The sequence below is a fragment of the Amblyomma mixtum genome, chromosome 8 (genome assembly GCF_055824585.1).
Source record: "Amblyomma mixtum isolate Tamu chromosome 8, ASM5582458v1, whole genome shotgun sequence".
NCBI lineage: Eukaryota > Metazoa > Arthropoda > Arachnida > Ixodida > Ixodidae > Amblyomma > Amblyomma mixtum.
The window spans coordinates 83,633,002-83,644,322 of record NC_143019.1 but is presented as its reverse complement, the minus strand read 5'-3'; the positions used below and the strand labels follow the sequence as shown (position 1 = coordinate 83,644,322).

At 47.2% G+C, this 11,321-nt stretch overlaps 2 protein-coding genes across 4 annotated transcripts in view; one reads left to right on the top strand and one right to left on the bottom strand.

Annotated features, from left to right (window-relative positions):
- Positions 1–330, top strand: part of LOC149333250 (uncharacterized) — a 5,627-nt gene extending 5,297 nt beyond the window's left edge. The window contains exon 3 of the mRNA XM_089556018.1: positions 187–330. Within this exon, the coding sequence (XP_089412144.1) occupies positions 187–330 (144 nt within the window). The remainder of the gene's footprint in view (positions 1–186) is intronic.
- Positions 331–4,039: 3,709 nt separating this feature from the next.
- The window catches only part of LOC149333249 (acyl-CoA:lysophosphatidylglycerol acyltransferase 1-like), a 147,116-nt gene continuing 139,834 nt past the window's right edge, over positions 4,040–11,321 (bottom strand). For all 3 annotated transcript variants that reach the window (XM_089558617.1, XM_089558619.1, XM_089558618.1), the window contains exons 6-7: positions 10,703–10,866; positions 4,040–8,814 (exon numbers count right to left, since the gene is read on the bottom strand). In XM_089558617.1, coding sequence (XP_089414743.1) covers positions 8,548–8,814; positions 10,703–10,866 — 431 coding nt within the window. In that variant the 3' untranslated portion in view covers positions 4,040–8,547. The remainder of the gene's footprint in view (positions 8,815–10,702; positions 10,867–11,321) is intronic.

The following is an 11,321-nucleotide window of genomic DNA, read 5'->3' as shown; positions in this document are numbered from 1 at the left end:
TCGCGCTGACGAGCGCCTCCTCATCAAAATTATTACTAACACTGTACTGTGCCCGGCGGTGCTTAAACATTTCAATACATCCTTTGGTGGCGCGTGCCAGTTCTGTGGGGAGGTGGCTGACACCTTCCACATGGTTTGGGCGTGTCAGTCAAACCCATCTATCCCCCCCAACCCCAACCCCACCAGAGAGGACTGGGAGGCGGCCCTGCTCGGCTGTCAAGACCTAAAAAGCCAACAGGCTTTGGTTCAACGGACGCGGGCGGCGTTGCTTGCCAATGGGGCACCGGAATAGGGGCTCCACCCAGTATTGTAAAGGGAAAGGGCCAATAGGGTCCTACCCCAATCACCTTTCTGTAAAAAACTTAATTTCGCATAAATGTTTTTCACCACCACCACCGCCACTATAGCTGCTCACCGCCTCGATACGAGCGGCCCGTCCATTTTCCTCCACCAAGTAATCGTTCTTACGACTCTCCTTGGCAATGACCCTCGACCTCCAGCGACTACCCCCTGCCCGACGAACAACGCAGCCGCTCCCCGTGTCCGATCAAAGTCTCTCATCAGTGCTTTCCACTTCCTTCCTTCTTGTACCTTGTCCTTCGCAGCTCTTCTTCAAGGCCGTAGCACTTCCACCGTCGCAGACGAAACACGCTGGGCGAGTCAGGCATCGGCACCAGGATGACGAAGTTTCAGTCGCACGACATGGGCGAGTTCTGAGACGTAGGTCTCCTCGATTTCGCCGCACTTTCCGCACCATTTCGGTTTGGTTTGGTTTATGGGGGTTTAACGTGCCAAAGCGACTGAGGCTACGAGAGACGCCGTAGTGGAGGGCTCCGTAAATTTCGACCACCTGGGGTTCTTTAACGTGCACTGACATCGCACAGTACACGGGCCTCTAGAATTTCTCCTCCAAAGAAATTGAACCGCCGCGGCCGGAATCGAACCCGCGTCTTTCGGGTCAGCAGCCGAGCACCATAACCACTGAGCCACCGCGGCGGCCTTAGCGCAGACATGCATCACGTACTTTTTGGCCACGTTTTCTCGATCAAAGGGAGGTCCCTAGGAAGTCCCCGAGGATTTTCGGAGGCCTTAACGAGGACATGTTGGGTATTGGTCTATTTCTCTGGAGATTTTTATGGGCGCAAGAGAAAAAACTTGATTGGCTAGCACGAAAATATTCACAAGCCTAATTTACATGTTCTGCGATATAGGCATGAAGAAATTACTACTGCTGATTACAATGGTGTAGTTGCTAGGCCCAGTGCTGATAATATAACGGGCAACACCTGCACAGCATCACATGCTGTCGTGGCAAACATGTCTAACAACAAGTATATGCAAAACACAGATCAGGCTGCAGAAACACAATAAATCGGGTCATGCAGCCCCAACATATACCGAGCATATATCCACTGATTGAAAAATTTCCACGAGCTTCTCGACTCCAAACTTACCATTTTTTTGGAGCCGGCGGTTCTTGCACGTTAAGCAACATTATTTCATTCAGTTATCTGTGATGACACAAACAACAAATGCAAATGAGTGGACCATGTTGCAGATACCTTCTATTAGAACAAAAACAGAAGCGTCCACTTTGCAATCTGTTGCGAACATAATGCAAATGTAATGAGACATGATTCAAGTAAATGTCCATAATATCACCCGAATGGGATATCCATGGGATAACGTGTCAGGACATCTCTACAGAAAGAATCCATGCATATCAAACCAGTGTCTGTAATACTGCCGAACGGTACATCCAATGGATAATGTGTCAGGATATTAAAACAAGGACTTCCCATGGAAATCTCTTGCAGGTACTCAAAAGTGTTAGGATATTTGGCTATGATTCGGATATTACACTATCTCTTTTATGTACCAATATTACATACAGCACGATGGAGACGGTGTCCATAAAAGGCAGATGGCGAGATTTTTTTTAATTCAACGTTATTGTTCCTTTCTGCTTTTTTTGCATGAAACTTCCACACCAACAAAAACACTGAGGATTCTTTGACGACCAGAATATAAATCTACTGACAACTGGTGTTAGTTCCACCCTTGTTATCGCACCGATTGTGATGACTCCGGCGACATCAGTACCTTTGCTTACAGCAGCGACTGGCCTTGAGGTCGCCGTCAGCCCACACCTTCACCTGCCAGTCAGTCTCTGATAGTCACTCCACTGTCACCATCCGCCGACAGTGAACGCAAGTTGAGTTCAAATATAGTCCCAAGTTATCAGGCACCTCTTTCCGTAGGTAACTGGCAGAAAACCGCAGTCACTTTTCAATAGAGCAGCAACAGCCTGAATCATGCGTATGAACTATCAAAGGTCGTCTCGAGCAGAAGTCTGAGTAACCTCTCAAATTCAGTTTGTTGCCTCTTCCAAGTACCCGTTGAATCGGTAGTGGTCGAACGGCCTGCGCCACTTTGCACAACGCAATGGAAAGGACGGTGTCAAATTCTTCACCACTTTTGGAATCAACGAATTTCATAGCCGCTCCACGAGATGCGCTACTTCGAACAAGTGCACAACATTCAACACAACTAGCAGAACCCCGCACATAAGTGAAACCATGAGACAAACACTAACACACGGCCACAGCAGACGAACGTTTCTGCATTTGATTTGACCGCTGCATGGACAGCGCTAGTGTCGAGCTACACTTGCACTGGAAGAAGTGGCACTGCACTGGCATGGCACTTTTGTGAACTAGTGCGGAAAGTGCAGCCAAATGGAGGGGCAACACACAATGTCCAGAAAAACTGCTTCCGTCTGCACGGCATGAGTTCCGAATTTAATACTTAGAATGATTCTATAGCCATGATAAAATGATTCAGACGTAAAAGGAAAAAAAAATGACTATCGATCACGCTAATTTACACGGCTTAACCGCAGCGTCATAGCTGTTTTGCACCGCATTTCGGATGCGTGGCTGACCGAAGGTAATCACAGTTACACAACTGGACGCGTCAGGCGTGTTCCGTTTAGCGAAGTAGGTCCATGAGGCTTGGAGTGCAGTTACAGTGCCAACGATAACTGCAGGTTTCCATAAGTCTGGCCTGCTTGCTTCATTGATGCCCGAGCATGACAATCAGAGCAGTGATTCCGGGTGCAAAGAAAATGTCTCAGTAGCGCTGCCGACAGAAATTGGTGAGATTTTGATAGTGTCCATTACACTGAAGTAATGTTTTTGATAGGACACAAATTATTAGTAAATTTCTAACATTATAATAACATTTAAAATGCAGCATTAGAATAATGTTTACTTAGGATGTTAAACTGATGTTCTTGAAATAACATATAAAATTATACGTTAAATTGCCGATAACTTAAGTTATGTAACATTCCAACGCAACATGTTACTGCAACTTCCATAACGTTATGTTCAGTCACGGACTCAAATTTTCTGGCCTTCCTGTGATGCTTGCATGCTTGATTGCCTCAGTAATCAGTAGCATCATAGTGAGACAATGTTAAGTGTAAAACTCCAAATCACCCCACCTGTGATGATCCTCTCGTAATTTGTTAACCAGGTGAGGTGCCTGTCGAATGATGGACAACGTGCGGACAATGAAAAGTTAAAATGTATAAGTACCACAATGTGTTCCCGAAATAAAATGACCCATTTAGGTGCTTATGGAAGTTCCTGCAACGAGTTCTCAACAATGCCTTAATTGTGAACTGAGATGCTTCAAACTTTCCACCACGCCAGTCTCCCTTTCGCTCCAGTAATAACTCAAGCTTGCAAATTGTTGCTAAACTAATGTGGAGAAATTCTCTCTGCTGTGCTAGCAACATGCTAGCACATCACTGTCATTTGGCGCAGATAGAAATTCGACTTAGGAATGGTTTTAAATGCCTTGCTTTTCTTAGTTTGGTAGGCTTATGTCGGTCCTCCCAAAACTGTCAAATGCATCGTTACAAATAGATGTGAATGCAATGCTACCAGATGTGAAGCACCTGCATGTATTCGAGGAATACTCAACTTTCATCAAGATTCAAAAGCAGCTGCTGGCACATGACACCACAACACAAGATGATGAGAATTTTTATGTACTTTTTGTACGAAAGTAACATATTTATGCAGCATACAATAAAAAAACAAGCGTTTATATGTACAGCAATACAATAGCATTGAAACATAACAAAGTTCGTTGAATTACAACAAGACATAATAATAATATATGGTGGCAGTCAAATCATGAGGAGTCAACAGGCACCGCGGGGTGGTGCAAGAGCGAAAAGAATTCAATGACTCTGATCGGCATCTCACCCCGCTGCTTCATGTTTCAAGCGGGAAATTCTGCAACCTATTATTGTGCATGGTATGGGGTGGTCCTCCTTCTCAGGAACCTCTCGAGGACATCGTGACTGCGCAACAACAAGTCTGCCGCAGCTCTCTGTAAGACTCGGGAAAAGGCTATTCTACATGAAAGCACTCCAAACTGTGCCACTGCCAAGTTGTGCACATGAAACCACCAGCGATCACAGACTGGAGGCGTCTGAGAGTGCACGTGCAATCCTAAACCAACATGGTGGGACCCCCATCAGCACAGCTAGTTGGCCCAATATTGGCAAAGTAGTTCCTACAAGGGACCACCAGTCTGAAGCCAGCCATTTCCAATATGGGACCAGTGTGAAGCCAGCCATTTCCAATATGGGACCAGTGTGAAGCCAGCCATTTCCAATATGGGACCAGTGTGAAGGCAGCCATTTCCATTATGGGACCAGTGTGAAGCCAGCCATTTCCAATATGGGACCAGTGTGAAGGCAGCCATTTCCAATATGGGACCAGTGTGAAGCCAGCCATTTCCAATATGGGACCAGTGTGAAGCCAGCCATTTCCATTATGGGACCAGTGTGAAGGCAGCCATTTCCATTATGGGACCAGCGTGAAGGCAGCAATTTCCAATATGGGATCAGTGTGAAGCCAGCATTTCCAATGTGGGATCAGTATGAAGCCAGCCATTTCCAATATAGGGCCAATTACCAGTGCTGCTTGGGACCTGCATCGCTTTAGTCAAGATCAATATGATTTTGCAACGGTGTACGGCCTCTTTTGTGAGTGCCACTTTTCATCACAGTTCTGAATAACACAGGGCAATCTGTGATGCGGCAAAAGCCACAAAATTATTCATTTCACGAGCTCGCATCGGAAATGATAAAAGGTGGCAGCTTTTACCAATAATGCCGGCAGCACACCAGCTTTGCTTTGCAACTGTGACGCGTCGAAACAAAAACTTTTCCAAAAAATTTACGGCCCACAATGCAAGCAGCCGAGGCTGTGCAAAAACTCAGCCTTCATCTCGCGTCTGACCTGCCAGGGCCGCAAGCTGCCGCTTTTTTTCGTGCTACAAACGTTTCAGGTCCCTTCCGTCCAAAGATGTGCGCACCCTACATATTACCCTTACTGAAGTGAAGAGCGCGGCTAAAGCTATGTGAAAGTGAATGCTAGAGGACAAGTGGCTGGTATATATGCTAAAACGGTAAAGGTCGCTCCTTCTCTCATATCCAGAAACTGACTCGCAGTCGTGTTATTTTAGACTGGCTTGCACAAACCATAGGCAAGTGTGGAGCAATGCCTCTACATTTCTCTGAAAGCTACCTCATGCTTCATTCCACTGCAGGCTGGGTGCATGCAAATTTCAGGCACGCAAGTGCAATCAAAAGAGGCCTGCATCATGTGTGCACATGTGTGCAAGTTTTGCACCTCTTTTGCCTTGCCCCAGAGTATAAAGACAAGTCTCACTGGTTGTCCCACTGGCAGAATTTTGAGAGCTAACTAGAGTGATGTCGCTTGAACATTTCTTTGAATGTTAAAACTTTTAACCACTGGTTTGCACAAGTGTTGAATAGGTACTCCAAAAGAAGGCAACAAAGGCAGCCTAAAAGATGCAGCAAATAATACATTAATTCTCCGACCAACAGCACTGTAAAACTCAAAACAAAGAATGAGGAGAACATGAGGAACACTTTCAAGACATTGCTGGAGACCTTGTGCGAGGTTCTGAGAATTTCTCGCATATACTAAAACTATGTTACAAATCTATGCTTTGATGCAGGCCAGAGAGAAAATTAATTTCCCAACACAATGAAGAGGTTTATACGTGCTTGAAATAGAACACTGCACGCAGGCATTGCAGTGGGTCAACCAGAGAAACTTGTCGCATACAGTTCGCCCCACACCGTTGCAGAAAGCGCACAGCAGCAACAAAAAGAGCTTCAGCAACATGTAAAGGCAGGCACGTGCCAAAATATCCATGCCCTACCTGTGGCCTGCGATTGTTTCCACTTGTGCGCTCAAAGGTGTTTCACTCCTCGAAACTTAAAAACCAGTTTACAGTAGCCAGTTTCCCGCTACCCACAGGACACAATCCACAGTCAATCCCTCAACACTGTCACAAGAAAAAACAAAAAAAAGTTGGGCTTGTCCAAAATGCAAGAAACTCAGTCCGCAAGGCCGGGAGACTTGCTCGCGAAAGAGGAAAGACCAAAAATAAACACTGACTAAAAGCCTTCCACACTAGAATCACAGCCCAAACAAGTGCATCTCTCACTCCCTCGCTCTCTGCGCTAGGCAAATCTGAGTCTTTCTTCCGCACAAGCACTGCGGCGGAATCCTCCGCCGACGGTAGAGACGCCCATCTGCAGGCCCCCACCAGGGCGGGGTGCTTCTGAATGCCTCCCGGTGAGAGGAGCCATCACGACAAAGTCCATCGAGCCCAACAACAGCCAAAGCACGACAAAAAGTCGCCCACTAAATAAAGCAATGGCAAACTCCATCGCCCCTCGACCCTCCCTTCCCATCAAACTCCCTTTCCGCGGGCAACAGAAATGGATCAGTCCAACGACACACACACACGGTCACGGCATGAAAGTCCCGGCACAGTCTGGCCGAGAGAAGGACACAATCTGGCCACCCGGGCACTGGCACGATTGTCCTGGACGTTTTCGTGGAACTGTCGCGGCGGGGCTTGTTGTTTCGCGGGGTCTCGTATCGAATCCCATGATGGCAGGTGACTGCGCAGCTCCACAATCTAGAACTGCTCCTGTGGAGGCCAGCTTGGAGTGGGGCGCTTCACTAGAGAGCAATGCTCTGCTTTTTATTACTTCCACACTGGATTTTTCACCTCAGCATGCAAGTGCAACACCTCTCCTGGCTCCTACTTTCCTCTAAATGCAGTATCAACAGCTGATGCATCCTCTTATTTTAATCCGTGTGTGAAGAGTGAAGAAATTGATAAACCAGTGTCATTCGTAGCACGTCCTGCCAGTTAGTCTCGTGTCTAGCCGGCTAAAATTCATCTGGATGTACAATTGGAAGGATTCAAAAATAAACTCGACTTCCCATATTGACGACTCCTGGCATTACTTCATTCGCCTCACAAATGCATCTCAAAATCAATGTAATGGAGAAATGCTACCCATAGATTAGCCAAACGCAAGTTTATCAACAAATGAAGCACCAAAGTGTACCCGTCCCCTCAATCGACGATTGTGGTGGAGTACCTCAGCAAAATACAGATCCCTAAATGCGGAGGGAATGGTCCCAAATGCCTTATAATAACATCCGGCGAAGTGGGTCAAGAAAATCTCCATAGAGTCAGGCTTAGACACATCTGCCTTTTTTTTTTTTACGGCACTCCATGGGCTCTCATGAACAAACTTTGGGAACAGGTGACTGCATAACTCTTTCCCACAAATTCCGAAAATCCTTTTTATCCCTATAGCATCCCTAAAGCTCACCGCCATGTGCAATATCAGGACGGTGACTCCTCATTTCCCCAATGCCCTCCTGTCACTCTGCCCACGAGCTTCAAATTTACCTGTCCCAAAGTGTTCCAAGCTACCTTTCTAGAGACATACTCACTGTGAGGGGGAAAAGAAAAAACTTCTCAGCTGTGAGTACATGTACCGCTAGGCTCTTTCATTACCTCTCTACTATAACTACACATTGATACTGCTCTCCACTTCTATCCCATGCAGCCAACTCCATGCATCCTTGCCTGTCAACTTGATAAGTTTTCCACTGCACAGCGGCTACTTTTTGATATTTCCAGACAACAAGTGGCTTTCCCTATTTTCAGCTTTTCTGTACTCCCCAAAACTTACTACTTGGTTACGTGCACCCCAATATCCCGAGTTCTCAACGACAGTTCATGCATGGTGGATATTCTTCCCAGTGTCTTTTCACTGTTCCCCGAGATTCATTCAGGCTAGAAAGTTTTTGGGGGTCAGGCTTAGTTTTAAATAGCTAGTTTTCCCCGACAGGTGCCACTCAAAACACACACAAAAAAAAACTCACTCCCGTTTCTTCATCGACTACCACTTTCCAACTGACGGATGCAAAGCTACTCCACTGCTCTCAGAGGAAGCAAAAGCCAAACAGGTGAGACGAGCTTGCTCCCCTCCCCACCCCCCCCCTTTCCACTCTCCGCTCACAAACAAGACCCTCGCACGAGAAACCTTCCACACCGCACACTCTCACACACACAGAGAAACACACCGCCACTCGCACCCCCTCCTTCACCGACAAAGCGTCACCAGAGGGGCACGAGCGAGAACAGCCAGCGGAAGAGGGCCACGTGGAACAGCGTCGACATGATGAAGAAGGCGTGCACCAGCACAATCCAGACGATGTTGAAGTCGACGCGGAGGGGTGTCTCGCGCAGGGGCGCCAGGTCCTTCTTCTCCTCGACGTCTCCCCCGCCCTGGTGGAGGCGTCCCGGGAAGCGCCCCGTCCGATAGAAGATGTCCAGCAGGTCTTCCTTCTCAGCCCACCGGTCGTAAAGCCACTTGGTGAGCGCCTGCGCGGAGGAAAACGCCGGTCGGGGTCACCGCTGACACAGCACATGCTTCACCCGAGCCATGTGAAGTATAGAATTTGACCCATTCAAAGTATTTCACCTGGCTGAGAATACACTGCGCAGTCCACCCAACAAGCAGGGAATGAACATTCTACAGTTACGAAGAGTAAAACTTTGAGAGCAATGTGAAAGCAAAACACCCCCATACTATATCGGTGTCCGTGACGTCTAAGTGTATTTGTTCCCGTTTTTTTTTTTCTAATTATACCTCATCAACCAAATTTTTCCAATGGTAACATTTTATCACACACTATCCGTCACATCACCCTTTCACACATTTATCTTCACAGAACGACGCAATTGGGCGGACAAAATTGCGGACATTTTTTGCTCCAAGTGAAAATAATAACGATGATGATCATGTGACCAGATTACAACAATGACGATCACTTCCCTGTCGCACTCATCTTAACCAAACGTAGTTTACAGCTAGGCTCAGCTGCGTCGAAGTCAAAATGGCTCTTGGCACCTGTCGTTTGGGTTGACTGGGTATCAATCGATGACACATCATATGTAGGAATGCTCTCACATTTGAAGTGTTTCGCATGGCAACCTATAAAAGCTGTGGCAGGAATATGGCCCACAATAACATAGCCACCAGGAGAATGCAGCACCAAGAAACGTTGCAGTGAGGTTCTACTGCCTCATTGGATATCTTTTTCAGGTTGTAGGTTAGTTCGGAAAAACTTCATTCAATCCTAAACTCGCTCGGAAATATGTCCGCTGTAAAGAGAAATTCATCACATCATACAGAAGAACCCTGGTGTGGTATTCCTGGGTGCCAGATGCACAAGATACAGCTGTGCGGGTTGGCGTGAAGACATGTTTCTAGCATCAGTGTTCGCCTTGCTGTCTGGAACTTAAAAACGCAATTTCTAGGTTCCAGTAAACAAGGAGTGTGCAGGATTCAGGTGGCTACCATGAAAAGAGCGTGGAAGCACACACACGCGCCCAAATTTCGGCTGTTCCATACACCCTCCTTCTTCGCATCTGCCTCTTTTACACCAACATCTTCTCAGATAGATGGAGAGCTATCGCAGGACATTTAGGTTACTCTGTGCATGTGAACAATCACAAGAGTCGCAAAACCTTGCAAACTCCAAAGAGGCATGCTGCCCTCAGTAAAAGTAAAAAAAAGAAAAAAAAATACCAGCAGACAACGTTGTTTCTTCCCACATGTGCTCCCTGCCTACTACAATCCTCAGTTGGTCATTCTTTTCCCACGATTCTGTGAAAAATTTAACGGCGGGGTTCTACTGTATTCCGTGGCAACCCAGTAAGGAATTGGAAAGACTTCCTTGTAGCAGAAATTCTGCTGCCACGGTGTTTGTTGCAGCAAGGTTCAATCACACCACAGCGAGTCTACGCACAGTAAAACCTGTTTGACGCAGGCTTGCCTAGGAAGCTTGAAGAGCGTTAGAAGGCGATGAAAGCAAATATAGAAGTGCAAATAGGGCCTGAAAGGTGCATTCAAACGCAATGGCACACAGTTTTAATGCTGTGTGCCCCTTTGCCCGTCCCATCATGCGTGCTGCAAGCAACCTTCAACACCCGCACAACCCGTGACGACAATGGCCACACATTTCCCCTTCCTGCTCGATATCACTGCCATCTTTAACATCACAACATAAAGGGCGAAAAGCAGGCGTTCGAACGGCGCACTAAGTTGGCTCCTTCAACCATGACAATGGGACTTCCTAATGAAATAAGCTCAACAGTCAACGTGTCCTCCACCACTGGGAAAATTCTGTTTCTAAACCGGGCTCCACTCGGTCAGGAACTGGACACACTCCCTGGTGTAGTGCAGACAGAGGTGGCGACCCCTCACCTCTGTGTCGTGGATGGGCAGCTCGGCGATGGGGAAGCGGCGGTAGTGCATGTGGATGACGCACTGCTTCCGGAAGCCCCCCGAGATGACAAACAGGTCGAGGGGCTTGCCCATGTCCGGGTAGCCGATGGTGATGTCCACCACCCACTTCAGAGGCTCCTCGCCTGTGCAATCCAATCGTGGTAAGACGCACCGTGTGATCAGCTAGTTTCACACATCATCACCACCATCATTTAGTGTCCCTTTAAGGAACACTAGGTGGGTATTACATAAGGGGGGTGGGATTGGGGGAATGAGGAAAAAAGAAAAGTACATTGTGATCACATAGCAAAAGAAGGCAAACAAAAATTATCAGTGGGCATTGCAAGAGGGCAAAGCGAACATACCATATAAACACGTGTGAGGGCCGCACCTTTTTTTCTCTTGATTCGAGGGCCAATTTTTAGGCTGTGGCCCATACACGCATTGTGCAAAAATGTGTTTAAGTAAAAACACATATAAGGGAGGCATTTATCCTACGTTCAAGCCTCACTTGCAGAGTCTTCCGACTCTGAGCTGATGCTGTGCTCCAGTGCACGCTCATCCCACAAGAAGTCGCGCATCATGTCCGCTGTCAACG